At 37.6% G+C, this 15,561-nt stretch overlaps 1 protein-coding gene across 2 annotated transcripts; it reads right to left on the reverse strand.

The window, feature by feature from the left end:
• Positions 1-2: 2 nt before the first annotated feature.
• Positions 3-14,539, reverse strand: LOC149015454 (cytoplasmic tRNA 2-thiolation protein 1). 2 transcript variants are annotated; one of them, XM_089154936.1, is made up of 11 exons: positions 14,373-14,539; positions 14,180-14,294; positions 13,499-13,641; positions 12,337-12,456; positions 11,740-11,852; positions 11,545-11,637; positions 11,266-11,306; positions 7,490-7,556; positions 7,206-7,317; positions 6,910-7,075; positions 3-535 (listed from the first exon to the last, which is right to left on the reverse strand). In XM_089154936.1, the coding sequence occupies exons 1-10, from the start codon at positions 14,472-14,474 to the stop codon at positions 6,920-6,922; spliced, it is 1,062 nt and encodes a 353-aa protein (XP_089011062.1). In that variant the 5' UTR covers positions 14,475-14,539; the 3' UTR covers positions 3-535; positions 6,910-6,919. The 2 variants fall into 2 exon arrangements, with proteins under 2 accessions (XP_089011062.1, XP_089011061.1); XM_089154935.1 differs by having other exon boundaries at positions 3-548.
• Between the last annotated feature and the right edge of the window lie 1,022 nt (positions 14,540-15,561).

Genomic DNA, 15,561 nt, shown 5'->3' on the forward strand with positions numbered 1-15,561 from the left:
GGTAACTTGTACATAGATTACAATCTGTAGTACTTCCTGCTGGCATCATTCAAAATGAGGCAAGACAATGCAGATGGCAAGGCATCAATAGCGAGGTGTTTGCATGAATCCCGCAAGAAAATCAACACATAAGTTAGTCTCACAAAACACATTGACAAAGTTACAATTAAAAAGATGAATTCCTTGGCTTCCTAACCTCAGATACCAGATCCAGGGTTCTCCACGGTATAGAATACTGCTACAAAATCGATTGGATTGCCACCATAGAGTCAAAATTAATATCCACCTGTGTGAACCCCAACATCCGTGCCTTCTCCATATACATGCTTGATTGCAAGCAGCTCCATTCGATTAATATTATCATTCCAAATGAACCCCCAGCCATGGTAAAGCATGGTCTGTCTCTATAGTCTCTCGCCAACACACCGTATCCACCAATGCACTCGCGTATAGATCCATCATAGTTAAGAGCGATCCATCCAACTGCAGGCTGTTGCCACCATAAAGAGCGAGCTTGAGGACAGTCAAATACAACCTGTACATTTCATCTGCAAAAAAAATCACAATCAACTTTAATTTTTTCTTTGGATACGAATCATAAAGCTTGCTAAAATGCCAAGTTTATGAGTCACAATGAGACCTCTGAGAAATAATTTCAATAGGATGGGCGTTACTCTTCCCATATGGGACTTTCCTCAAAACCTAAGATCTGTTGTATTCATGATATCATTCTCTGCTTATCTCATGAAGCATTAGTTGTGAAGCCAAACAGAACAATACAATCACTAACTATAAGATGACCCCTAAATTTATGGGCCTGTTCAGAAAATAATGTTTATGGATCATCATTGATGTCCCTTTCAAATGATAGGTTGAGAATGAGGGGCATGACATGGCTACTGTCAAATATCACATACATGAAATAGAATTTGTGTCTAGAAAGCATTGTGAAACAAGAAAATAGATAATCGGGCTTTATAATGTTGTGTTTGGTTACCTGATTCCATAGAATCATGATTCCAGTTTTTAAAAACTGTTCGATTATCTTGGGGTTATGATTCTATTTGGATCCAGAAATCAGATGGAATCCTCATTTTTGCCTAAAATTTGGATTCTTTGGATTCAAGGGTTTGAGGTTGAATCCAAGGATTCCAGCCCTACTATATAAAATCCGTGAATCCCAGGAATCATCTTTATAAAGCCAAAACCATCAAACCCTTTTAACAAAACAGAGAGAGCTGCGATGAGGGAGCTTTGACGAGATGAGAGATAGAGAGAGCTTTCAACAAGAGAGCTGCGAAAAAGGAGAGCTGAAACCTCTTTCTTCAAGAGACAGAGCTGCATTGATAGAGTGGTATGTCAATCGATCTTCAAACTCTCTTTTACCCTCCTTCAAACTGTCGAATGTCTTAGCATTTAGGATTATATGTCTCCTTTGAACTCTTGGTTCTGGTCTTCCACTAGTGAAAAAGTGGCTGCCCTATTTTGGTTTGATGGATTGTTCTCTGTTCTTTCTTGCTTTCATATACCTTTTGTTGTCTTGTACCTTTTGAAGTAGATGTCCTGACAGTTTAGAACAATGTGACATCCATTTGTGGGTGGTTTATGACAACAAGCATCTTTGTTCACAAATTTATCATGTGCAGGTGAAGATTCCTTTTTTTCTTTTAGTTCTAAGAATTCTCTTTTTATCCTTATTATGTTGTCTCTCCCCCCCCCCCCCTTCTCTTCCCTGAGTCTTCCTGCAATTCCATTATTGGGTTTTTCTGTAAGTTAGGCAATTTGAAATCGGTTGAAGATATATTGGAAAGGATGTTTAGTGTCCATTGTAGGCTTGATATTGTCAGTTGTAACTCTTTGTTGAATGGGTACTGTCGGATTGGGCATTTGGTAGGAGCTTCTGTGCTTATGAATTGGATTGTGGTGGCAAACATAAGCCTGATTTAATTACATTTAATATTCTGATTAGTGGGTTTTGCAAGCATGGAACAAAAAGAGAATCTTTTGTGTATCTTGGTTTGAAGTGGAAATTTTACTTGCCAAATGTGGTTACCTATATATGATTATTAATATGTACTGTAAAATGGGAAATTTGAACATGGGGTATGCTGTGTTTCGAGATATGATGAGTGCTGGACTGCCTCCCAATTTAGTGACTTTTACTTGTTTAATTGATGGGCATTGGAAGGCAGGTAATTTACAAGTTGCTTTTGATTTGTATTGCAAAATGCTGAAGTCTTCACTCTCTCCTAATGTTGTTACTTATACTGCCTTAATTGGTGGTCTTTGTAAGCAAGGGATGTGTGAGAGCTGGTCTATTGGAAAAAGCAATGACATTTTAAGTTGCTGGACCTATTGTTCCATTTGAATTATCCCAAGACTCCTGGGCTTTTAGGCTAGAAATATGCTAACTTCTTGCATTAACTAACAAGTTCATAAATTGTTTCAGAACTTCATGAGCTGCTGCTCCTTTCAAGAGTCCTTTTGATTCTACTTTCTACGTTGAGGTGCTACTGCTTCTACCGCTCTTAGTCTACAAAGCTATTGAAATTGATTGGAGATTGTTAAAAGTGCTACTTTTGGCAGTCCAAATTGTGCTAATTTTGGATGGTTATATTACTATTATTATTTTTATTTTTTTTCCTGTGTGTGTGGGGGGGGGGGCTATAGAAACGTCAACAAAAAAAAGTTTTAGCTACAGCTTGTCTTAGTTAAACAAAATATAGAGAATAGACTGGAGGAGATTAAGCAGCTCATTAGCACTCATGGTTGTTATAACATAAAGCAAAAATCACGAATTCAAGCTGAAGCTCAGAAATCAGCCAAAGAAGTAGAAAAGAGAGAAGATATAAGATAAGAATGGGATAATTGGATTGATTTTCTCTAATGCTAGATGTGATGGCTTGGGCCTGCCGAAATCTAACTAGGTTTCCTAACCAAGATGAACTGGGTTTAGTTAGTCATATGTTCTCTAGAATTCTAGGAATTCTGTTTTGTTTTTTTTGGTAATGTTGTCACTTGTCACTTACTTTATTATTCTAATTATTTCAGAAGTCAGCTACATAGGATATTTGGTTCCTAATTCCTTTTATTTTCCTTATTTGATTTAGTGTCACTGTCCTAGTTGGATAATCTTATTCTAGGAGTCTTTAAACTTTCTTTATAGATGATATAATCACGCATCTTAGGGATATATTGGAAATATGGATTGAGTTTGTGTTTTTGAGGAGAGGAAGCCTAAGAAGAACAAGGGAAGGGAGAAGAGGCACGACAAAGCTCAACCTTTAATTCATGTTTTTATATTCAGTCATTCATATCCCTCAAAGAGCCTGCAATAGCCCTCAAAATCAGAAAAGAAATGCCTACATACTGTGGCTGTTTAAAACTGTCTACTGCACCACTAATAAAAATGGAAATTTGAAATACATGCAAGAGAAAGAGAAAAAAAAAAGGGGGGGGGGGAGAAAATGCTCCTATAAATAAACTAAAATAAAACTAATTTTACTGAAATAATAGAAATACAAAATAAATCAGAGCGGGAAAGGCTTGGGCTGTGACGGTGCCTTCTGTAGTGTGTAACTGGACGTGGACTAAGGCTAGTAGGAACAGCCCCCACATATCCTGTATAAAGGAAAATTGTTCAACTTTATTGTTGGCTTGAATTTTCTCCATGATTATCAATATGCAATTGCAGCAGTGCTTTTGCATTAGAGGTTAGTTTCTTAACTTCCAAGGAAGAGGATTGTGAAGTGTGGAAGTAATAAGGAAAACTAATGTTTAAGCTTAGGATCTTCATAGTCTCATTTTTGTGAAATTTGTATATTAATTAGTCATAATGTATTGTTCATATGTTCATCAGAGGAAACTGGTGGTATAACTAAGCATTCAGCACAATGTGCTGCACCAAGCGAGCAAAGGTTGGTGACATCAGCCAAACCAAAAAACAAGTACTCTTGATTCTTGTAACACATGCATAGTTGTCAAAGCGTCCACGTAGGCGCGCCTAGGCGGCAAAGCGGTTTTTGATCCGCTTTGTTTTGAACTGCTTAATTGACGCCCAATCTACAAAGGAACTCCAAGGCCCAAAGAGACATAGAACCTATTTTTTGCTCCGGGGCGGCCTCCCCGGACCCCCGGCCACTCACCGGGGAGCGGGACCCCTGTGCCCGTCGGCAATAGAATGTGAAGCATAAGTCATACTCAACATCAAGAATCAATGAATCAGGAAATGCCTAGGCAAACGCTTTGACAACCATGGTTTGATGAGATGAACTTATGTTCGTGTTTTTTTTTTAATAATTTTTCATAATTATAATTCTTGAATGCTTTTTTTTTTTGGATGAATGTGACTACTGAATATTTGTTTAGCTTATTATAGAAAGTAGTTGTATTGAAAAGTAGTTTAAAAATAGTTATATTGAAAATTTTGACCCAACTGCTTTGGTCGCCTTATTGCCGCCTAAGCACCGCTTTGTCGCCTTATTGCTTAGGCGGAGCCCCAATTTGACAACTATGAACACATGCTAGTTATGTACAAAATGTTCTACCTTCTAATTATTTAGTTCCTATTAAAATAAATTTATGGTTTGAACAATAAAAGGCTTGGCACTCTTGGACTAGTGGGAAATTCAAGCTTGAATTTGGGTTGTAATATAAATATATGAATCTTGTTCCCCCTTTTCTTTTCTTCTAATGATCTTAAAAAGATTGTGTTAAAAAACAAGTCAAGATGACTCTAGGAAATCTATACCATATATGCGTATATGATCATTAGCTTTGCTTTTATCATTTCAATCTGCACCATAGATGCTTATACTACACAAAACAGATATGATAGAAGTACAAGCTACACAACCTCACAAACAAGGTAAGACCAGAACAGCCGCGATCCATATGACCAACCGAACGAACATCTCAACGTCCCTAAATACGCTAAAATACAAAGCGAACAATACAATATCGTCAGACGATCGTCTCTTAAAATCACCTGACCGATTCGATACTCTATACCGATACTTTAAACCTTGCTCAAAAGCAGCAACTGATGCAATACCTGGCCTTGATTTCCAGAGGTTATGGGATGCAAAACAGTTCTTAATGGAAAAGAAACAGTTCGGTAGCAATTTTCTAAGCAACCATGGATGGAGACAAGAAGAATGTACTGGACAAGTATGTTCCAGTAGTGGAAGAAAGACATTAAGGGGTGTGGAAGGAGTGGCGCAAATATAAGTTCTTTTGTTGGTTTGGCGACATATGAATGACCTCTTTTGTTGGTTTGTTAATTTTTTTTTTTTTTTTTTTTAATTGGCTTATTTCAGGGACATTTAAGTATGTTGGTTTGTTAATTATGAACAGCTGGGTTATACCATTTCTTGTGCTAGTTTAAAGTTGACATATCTAATTACAATCCATAATTAAAAGAGTTCAGTGAACAGCCACAACTTTCATTGATGATTTACTTGTAACTTATCATTTATTTCCTAGACCAATATTTCATTCTTCAATTTCAGAAATAGTATTTTTGGTTCCTCCCAACGAATACTTCACCAGTTCAGGAAAGTGGCATTTTACATTGTGAGTACTAAACTGATAGGGAAAATAACCAGAAAACTTATGGATTCGGTCTGATGTATCAAAACAAGAAATGTGTTTGCTAAGATTATCCTACACAGTGCTTGAATAATGAATTGTCTCTTCTCTTTTTTTCTTTTTTTTGGGGGTACAAAGTTTGATTGCATCTGCATATGAGAGGAAGTTGCAGAACCTTCCTGTCAAGAAGGTGATGACAAGCAATAAGCTCCTTCTGCTGCTAGTCATGGAGCAAATACAATTTGGATCTAAGTTGAAGTGGAGCAGGATGAGTTAGGGAGGCACTGCAACATATTGTCCTGCCAAATCCCCTGGCTGCCTCATCCATTTCAGGATGGGAGTAGTGGATTGTACATAGGATAGGCTGAAGAAGGTCTATGCATGTAGATACCCGACATGGTACTTCTTGTAGAGTCTACTTCACTTCGTCTTCTCTATTTTAAACCCTGTTTAATTACCTGTTATGTATTTTAATGAAAGGGTTCATGCTCCAGTAACCAATGTCAGCTTTCACAAAACATCTCACATGTTCATTTATGTTAAATCAGAATTGAATTTCTTTAAAACATGTAAAATACCAACATGGAGTGTCAAATGAGTCCCAGTTCCCTTGAACTCTCCCATTTCTATTTATTACCCTTCACATGAAACTTGCAAAGCTTATTTATAAAAATCTTCATCAATTCCCCTGCATATTCTCATGTCTAAAATTCTTAAACATGAAATAAATGTACGCCTTTTTTATAAATTATTATTAATATTCTGGCATTTTATGGAACATCCAATAGATTGTATACTTCAATAATGGAGTGGGTTTGCTTTGTTTCTACAACTATGGATCATGGGATCCATGTTTGTTCTCAGGGTCTAAGATATGATGTCACAGATGATGAGTCAATGATTTGTGGAGTAAGACATGGTAATAGATTTCAAATCCTTACACAAATTTTAATCATTGCAGAAATCAAATTTTTAGTTTTTCAACTATAATAAATATACCAAATTAGCAGACTCAAAGTAATGGAATCCATGGAATCAGGCAACAAAACAGTTTTTCAGGCTAGTTCAGGATGGATTCATTTCACAGATTCAAAATAACCAAATGATTTTTCAGGATGATTCAATACACCGAATCAGGGAAACCAAATAGTTTTTTACCAGGATTCATTCCACAGGATCAGGATAACCAAACTGTTAATTTCAATGAACTAGGATTCCATAGAATTACTGAATTGATGCAAACATCCATAGAATCAGGTACCAAACGCAACATAATACATTCTTGAATCTAGACTCAGAATCGACTCCAGGAATGCGTACCAGATATATGCTAAAAGTCCAATGTCCCACACTGTTTGCTCTGTATGCTCATTTTTTCCGTTTGTTCAACGCCTGAATGCCCGTTGAGACCTCGGGTACGCCCAATTCCTAGCTTTGGCAATCCTCGATTCAGTCCCTCCAACAAGACACATGCTTTACACCATTTCTGCAAATTGAAATTCAGAAATCAAGGATGAATGTATTTGCATTTAATTGCAGATCAATAGAAGTAGAAAAGTTTCTTTTGTTTTCGTTGCTTGACATCCAAACATAGCCTCAAGGAAAGTACATCTCACCTGACTGGAAATATAACCACAACGTTCACAAGTTCCCTGCTCTGGCATTTTAGTTGACGTTGAAATCCTAAAATTTTCACCCGATTTGATGATATCAAGTATAGCTCTTGGTCTGTACTGAAAAGCCAGTCAATAAGATCACTGGGAACCATTTTACAAATTTAGGAATGCATACACCAAATTGAATTCATCCCCCCCCCCCCCCAAAAAAAAAAAAAAAAGACTATCTTTTTAGCAATAATACAAATTCAAATCTGGTCAGAAATGTTTAAAAGGATAATAACCTTATTCTTTCTAAATCCTTGATAAATTCTCGAGCAAACCCACGGTAAGCATTAGGGGAATAAATGCCTGCAGTTCATCAGGAGTATCCATTTTTAGTTACTGAATGATGCAATAAACCTTGTGGAGTCCAACAATAGCGTGCAGAGGTGCCTTTAATCTTTTTCCCCAAGGGATGGCTACTCACTAAAAACATTTAACAACCCCAGAAAATCCAGGAGAAATGTCTCTGTATATCCTCAGTATAAAGGCAAAATCAACCTCAAGGATTTTAAAATTCAAAGGTACTTGGATGAAATAAAATAAGATGAATCCATAACATCTGTGTTTGTGTTTGTGTGTGTGTGGGGTGTGTCTGTATTTCAAACACCAAGTTCCAAGAAACATAAACAAAGTATTCCTTTTATATAGTGAAGCAACAATCATAGAATATTTAAACCAAAATGAACAGATACAAAGCAATACACTTAAACATGATCCTCCAGATGTGAGCACCATTTTGGTGTGACATAAAAGATTATCCCCAAGTGTTAGAACAAATACCACAGTATTCATATGTGCCACATTGAAGATAAAGGGCCACATTTCTTTTGGCTAACTATTTAGTCAACTAAAAGTGGATCATTAGAGAGGTAAATACATGAAGGTTGAAGTTCAGGAACTGTAGAGGTCATATCAGAGTGGCTTACTTAGAATGTGGTTGTAAAATCTATGCATTCCTTTCCATGTATATTACATTTTAAGATACGTCAGATTACTGACTTATCCTCCACTGGCTAGGGATAAGATTGGGGATGCAGTAGTCACTTGTAAGGGAAGGGAAGTAAATTTTCAGCAAACTCAAGTCTCCCAAACCAGCTGCAGGCTACCCTACAAGGGAGCCCACAACTCAACTGCTCTTCCTTCAATTCTTAGTGATGTGAACAAGGGCCCTCCCCCTGGCCAAAACCCTGGTTTGGGCCCCCAAGACCCAACCAAGATGGTGCACTTACAACTGGCCAAACCCCAACAGGAACAAATTGATCATTTTTAGCCTTAATTAGCTGCAGATTTTATTTCTGAATTGTGGTCTTAATTTTCAAAGTCCAATCATGTATTAAAGTCTTAGTTTGAGGTAGTAGTTGAGTTTGTGTGCCATAGGGAGTCTTTCTTCTAAGTAGGACTTTTTATGATAATTAGGTCTTTTATTTCAAGTCACATTCTTTTGTTTTATGTGGCTGTTATTTAATTGTAAAGGGCATCCTAACTTATGAAGGAAACCCCAGTTGAGTCAGTTTCTAAGTCCTAGTTGAGTCTAAGTCAAGTCTCCCCAATAGAGATAGATTCTTTCTTTCTTGATGTAAGGCTATAAATAAGCCAATCTTTTCATTGTAAGTGTTGTAATATCATGCTCTTGTCAGGGTTATTATTGTCTTTTCATATTCTGTTTAGGACAGGTTAGTCTTGTGTATTTGTTCCAGGCGCTATATTGTAATATGGCTGAGTTGTATAAATGCCCTTCTTTAGGGTTTGGTTCAGTTAATCGATCATCTTTCTTTGTGTTTTGGTCTCTGGGTGTGTTCTCTCGGTGGAGCTCTGTTCTAGAGCTTCTAGGTTTGTCTCTCTAGTTGCTCTCAAGATGGTGAAGCTTTGGACTTCAGTTAAGTGCGGATGAAGCTTGTGTTCTAGTGTATCTACTCGCTTGGTAAGATCAAAGCAGTTTGGGGGTTAGTGGTTATATTTCACTCAGTCTTGCTGTATCTGTTGTGTTCTTATTTTGAAAGTGCTGAGAGAGGTCTGTATCTTTGTAAACCTTTTCTTTGATATTGGCTTAGTGCATGATAAATGAGTTGCAAGACTCATCCTTGGATGTAGAACCCTTGGTCCTAACCAAGTAAACCCTGCTGTCTCTCTTGTAAATGTGATTCTGCTGTGTATATTAGGTAGTTTTTCTTAACAGTAAGCCACTCAGCATTAAATAAAGGATTGAAAAACTTTTGTGCGAAAACAGGTTGACACCTTCTTGGGAGGGCCACAGCAGATTCTTAGCTTCTTGTTTTCAATTGCCACAATCATTCTTAAAGAACCAGCAGCTATCCTCATCTCCAGCAACTTCTCCAAGCACACACCCAGCCCCCTTCCCCTTCATCCCACACCACAACCATTGCAGCCCTCCCCCTCCCATTTTCTCTCTTGCACTACCTAGGAAACCCAACTGCACCCCACCCCATAGCAGCCCCTAGTTCCCCCTCCCCTACCCCCTGCAATCCTCCTAAACCTATCCCCCAACCCTGCTAGCCCTGACCCCACCCCTGGATCCAGCATCCCCCAACCCTCCAAACACCCCCCCCCAACCCTCTCTTTCTCCCTTGGTTCTCCCTCCCCTTTTCTGACTTGCGGCAACCAGAAACAGAAAAACAAAAAGAAGCAAGAAGAAAAAAAGAAAAATCCAAAAAAGAATTGCCCAAGACACATTCCAAAAACCTTAATTTTACCCTTCTTCCCAAATAATATCATCCCACCTAGGCTTTGTCAATTGAATTTTCCCAAATTCCCATAATAATTTTGGGTATCTCAAATCATCCCTTAGGAGCTTATCAAAAACCCTAACTCTTTCCCGTATCACTCCCTCTAATTTTAGGATAATTTTAGTTTCCCTATTCATCCCACATGAATTTAGTAAAACCCTAGCCTCTTTCCTACCTTCTCATTACCTTTCCCTTAGACTTCTAAGTTACCTTAGAATCACCTATTAGCTTTTGGAGACATCTGCTGGTTTGGTTGAAGATTCTAGGCAAAACCCTAAATTTTACGGAATTCTCCCAAGAAATCCTAACCCTAAAATTGGGTTTACGTCACTTAGATTTATTCAATAATTCAAGTATGATCTGTCCCAACCCAGAGTGGCTTATTTATAGCCTACATGAAGGAAAACACAGAAAAAAACTCTTGACTTCCAAAAAGAAAAGAAACTAGGACTCTAACTTGCAAACCAATTCTAAATAAGACTCTTACTTGACTAAAGACACTGACCCTAACAAGGATTCTGTCATATCTCACTCTAGAAAGATCCAATTTAGAAACTAAGAGTAGATATGGAATCCCTACAAGAAGTAGATTGAAACAAGGTGACTCTTTTACAATCTAGGAATCTAAACCCAACAAGGACTCTTCAATACCATACAAAATAATGACTCAAATTCAAAAACAAAAGTAGATCTAGGGTCCCACAAACATACTGGACCAAACTAGACCCTAAGTGGACTCAACTCAAAAATAGAAAAATTACCAAAACACCGCTATACTAGGACAGTTGGGTTGCTGGTAGGGCCGTATGGTGCCAGTAAACCCCTTGGGCTCTCATTAGGTGGTCCTAGATCTGGTTTACTGGCCCTCATTCACTCACCATATTAACATGAATTTTACTGCAGACATTTCAAACCCCTGGATCTTCATACAGTTCAACAGATCCTCCCCAAGTTTTGATGTTGGATTATTACCATTCCTTTTCCCTCCAGTCACTGGTAGTTTGTGACTGTTCTAATGGCTGGGTTGACTGCAATCAGTGAATTACTATATTGGTTCAAACTTCCTCATTCTGGGATAACAGTACATACTTGCAAACACAGTTTCTAATCAAAGATAACTGAAATTGAGAAGTTCTAAAGAAAGGGATTTGAACAAAAGTAAGCACCAAGCTCAATTCAAAAAGTCCAACTATACAAGGAAGGTCACCATACTAAAAAGACAAAAGACATTTGAATATAACTCAAAAGGAAAAAGGGAAGTATTTTATTACATTCAGTTGAGAAGTAGTCCAGCCTTTTGAAATATGCATACGTGAATATCTAGTCAAGGTATTGCAATACACATGAGAAGGTAATTTATGTACAGTTTATGAAAGAGCTTGATATGTACGATTTAGGTTAACCAAAAAAGGAAAAAAACGATATTAAAGTAAAACTGAAATGGCAAAACCGCATTGATGTAGCCAACTCCGTTAGTTGGGACAAGGTTTTGTTGAGTTTTTGGCATTATGCAGGATCTTCAACGTAAATAATATCTACTAAAAGGATATATAACAATCTCTTTCTCATAGGTATATTTGAAAGGCTTGCATCTTGGAATTGGTCCATCTTCACCAGTGATTATTGAAGTGCATCTACTCAATCTGCAAAGCAGATCACCATTAAGAAAGTTGAGTACATATAACAAACTTGAAAGTCTTTTATTGAATAATTACCTTGAAAATTTCTTGTAAATCAAACATTACCTTGCAATATCACCTCGTAAAATGTTTAAGAGAATGGTTTCTGCAATATCATCTGCATTATGCCCAGTAGCCACCTTGTCTACTTTTAGAAGTGCAGCACCTCGATCAAGAGCCTAAGACATTAAAATAAGAACAAACCAAATAAAATCTCTATTACAACTTTAGGTAACTTAAGTTAAATAGAAGAGTTCGAACAGAATACTTAAGACACTAGATTGAGGGCGTTCTTGGGAGGGAAGCAAATAATTTGTAGATGCTTATAAGACACAACTAAATTTCTGACTTCAAACCCCCAAACAAAGGGTACAACCCCACACCTATGGGAGCTTCTGCAGCTCCCAACAAAATGTCCCACGGATACACACACACACACACACACACAGATTATCCATCAACTTTAGGCTTCACACAGTGCATCTGCCATACTGAAAGGTCATGGAGCATGTTGATTTATTTCACCAGTTTACTTTTACTCATAAAGAATTAAATTTTACTATAAATTTCTGCAAAAGTACCTATTGGAGCAAAAGCACAGAAGGTAATACCATCAATAGAACCACCTGTGTAAATTTGAAGACATAAAACTAGTTCTCATACCTGACGACGAAAGACCCCACAAAATGTACAATTGTTCTTTAAGCCTATCATCTTCACTATTTCGTCCATCGTCCATCCATACAGATCCTTGTAGGAGACAACTTTCAGTGGTAGGCCATACTGGAGAACATATGAACACATGCACAAGTTCATTAGTGAACCATAGTGGTATCCAAAGCAACCAACCTTCCCCTCCCCCTTCTTTCACCCTCTTGCCCGAGAAAAACAATTCCCCTCTCAATAAAAGGGAGAGTAGGATAATAAGAAAATTAAAATTGCAAACACAGGATCTGAATTCTAGAATGATAAGCAGGAAAGTTAACAACCCAGAAATTACTAATCTAATAAAAGGCACTAAAAGTAATTGTGTAGAAAGTTATTTCTGAGATCCATGTAACTAACTATAACAACCAGAACCTTGGAATCATGAAATAAACTAATATATAGTAGATTCAAGTTAGAGGTGATATTCTGAGCCAAAAAAATAGTATATAGCTAATATTCTAGCATTCCTTTTGTCATACTTCTTCATACAAAGCTGAAAGAAATCACTCATTCATGCCAAAATGGGGGAAAAGATATTCGATTAATCATGTGAAGCAACTGGGTGGACATGGTAAACTGAGGACATGCTGGTAAATTACTGCATGTGAACTAGAAAAGGGGGAAAATTAATGTAGAATAAACAACATGAATGAGAAATCTAAATGATAGATCCCTGAAATAAACTACAAAAGACATAAAATGGACGCTTACATTAGAAATGTATTGGGGCTTATGGAAGAAAAGAAACATAACTTCTTTCCCTACAAAATGGTGGTTTGATTGGGCATGACTGGACAGAAAGACATTTGCTCAGAAATGGACCACATTTCTTGCTTTGAAGTAGTTGAAAAGAAAGTGGTTCTCTCCAATCTGAACCACAACTTTTTAGCATCAGTGAAACATGTCTTGGTCCTTTTGTTATTAGTCTAAGGTGTAACCTCTTTAGCTAATATATTTAGCTTTGTTCAATAAGGACTACAGACACATTTTTTTGTCTTTGGTAAATCCCACTTTACAGAATTTATCATACTCAAACCACCCCCCAACAACCCCCCCAAAAAAAAATAATAATAAAAAAAAAGCTTATGGAAAAGAAGGTAGTAAATTGAATGATTACCTGAATTTCATTTCTTTTGACAGTCTCCAACGAGTCATCCCTGTACCCCGTGATCCCTTCATCCACTGATAATAGGAAGAGATCCAGTCCGTAATTATGCCGACGATTTAGTTCTGACAACACATAAGCAAGGACAGTGGAATCTGCATTTTTTTTTGAGGAGGGAAGGGCCTATAAGAATTGAGGAACACAAAATAACAAGTTTGCATTGATTCTACTTCTTATCAGTAAGAATGAACATGCATCTCCTAACGAAACGATAGAGGCTCAGATAAATTGAATAATATTTGCATCATTTGAAAAATCAAATATCTTGAATTCTAAAAAGGGGGAAAATAGAGGGAGCATGCATCCCTGTTGGATTGATGGGGAAACAGAAAACTTGAACTTGTTTAGCTCAGAGTCGCACACCAAATGACATAAAACAATCCCCAGAGGTAGTAACAGAGGAAGTTCACTAAACCTAATTCATACATTTCACACTCAAATACTATGGAAAAAGCACTGTACAGAAATCAACAGACTCAACTGTTTCTACCATGCAGTTACCAGTGTAGCTAACATTAAAAAGAGAGTTATGTCTTCAATAATAAAGTTGAATTCGCAACCTAGTTAACCGTCATATTCAAAGGGAAAGAAGCCCAAAAACAGAGATTGCAACAATGAGAGTGAAGAATCTACCTTTACCACCAGAGGCACCGATGGCGATACGTTCACCAGGCTTGAAAAGCTGGTTGTCCACAATAACCCGGTGGATCTCCTCCTCGAAAACGACATAGAAACATTCCTTGCAAATCTATAATGGAGAGACTTGAATCAACTTTTAGCAGAAGAGTCATCAAACGATCAAAAAAAGAGAAGATAACCAACGAACCTGTTCCAGAGTTTTAGGTCTTTTGAGGGAGGGTTTCCTGAGATTGCAGATAGAGCAGAGCCTCCCAGGCCCCTTCTTCGACTTCACCTCCGTTTCGTCCATGACAAGTATGAGAGAGACGCCAGTAGTAGATGTTGGTGCTCTCCTCGCTTATGTCTTATGGTTAAGGGACATTTAAATTGGAAATATTTATCGGAAAATTTTCTCCGGTTTGTTTTCACGAAAGTAATTAACTATTTATTTTTCCGTCCAAAAACCTAATCACCTATTTAATAGATCATGTCTTTTTTTTTTTTTGGAATGAGGTTCATCAGGCCAGCTTGTACGCACCACGACTACATCCTTATTGCGCTTTTATATAATTAATATAGGTAGGGCTTCGCTCCTGACCCTGAGGGGATTTGAACTCTGACCTCCTATGTGGAAGTGTTGGTATTTGCCAACTAGCCACCCCTCGGGGTTTATTTAATAGATCATGTCATGGATGCAATCCCTGCCAAAGGTCTACAATCACTCTTGTTCCCACAGTTGTTGAAGACAAGACAGGGCCATGTTCCAAATATTTGTGGATGGCTATTGGGATGAGCAGTCCCAATTTGGTGGTCCTCGGTGTATTTTATGGGATTCAAATTAGAGATTTATAGCAATTCAATGTGTGGAGAGTGAGGGTTCATCTGTAGCAGTAGTGGAGATTGAAGTTGTTTGTGATTGTTTGATGATATGTCAAAATCTTTGGGTGTTTCAGATTTGTAAGTTAGATTTGCAAGTTTAACTCATATTACATGTTAGTTTTCAATGCCTTTCAAGGGCTTGGTACATCCTTGAGTAGGAGTCTAGTTGCTGAGATTTCTAAACTTGCTCTTATTTTTAGTTATCTTGTGTTTAACTATATTCTCAGGTCAGACAATATCTTTACCTTTGTGGATTTTCTTGTCTGGGACTCGGGTGCAAGACATCTAAACCTCTCTAGATCTAGTAGTTTCAAATCTTAAGAGGATTCAAACTCTGACCTCCTACGTGAAAGCGTTAGTGTTTTGCCAACTGAGTCACCCATTGGAGTTGATTGGAAAAAAATCCTCTGTTGTGCACGTCTCCCTGTTGTGCACGTCTCCCTGTTGTGCACATCAGTGTGGCACCACAATTAGACATATGGCGTATTCTTAATAAACGGCTCAGATTAGAAGGCAGG

This window comes from Hakea prostrata, chromosome 5, assembly GCF_041222555.1.
Source record: "Hakea prostrata isolate BN-2017 chromosome 5, UWA_Hpros_2, whole genome shotgun sequence".
Taxonomy (NCBI): Eukaryota; Viridiplantae; Streptophyta; class Magnoliopsida; order Proteales; family Proteaceae; genus Hakea; species Hakea prostrata.

Coding starts and splice junctions, on each gene's coding strand:
- LOC149015454 (XM_089154936.1), bottom strand. CDS start 14,474: ATGGACGAAACGGAGGTGAAGTCGAAGAAGGGGCCTGGGAGGCTCTGC. Junction 12,457..13,498: donor TCAAAAGAAATGAAATTCAG/GTAATCATTCAA, acceptor TATGTTCTCCAG/TATGGCCTACCACTGAAAGT. Junction 11,853..12,336: donor GTGGGGTCTTTCGTCGTCAG/GTATGAGAACTA, acceptor TTAATGTCTTAG/GCTCTTGATCGAGGTGCTGC.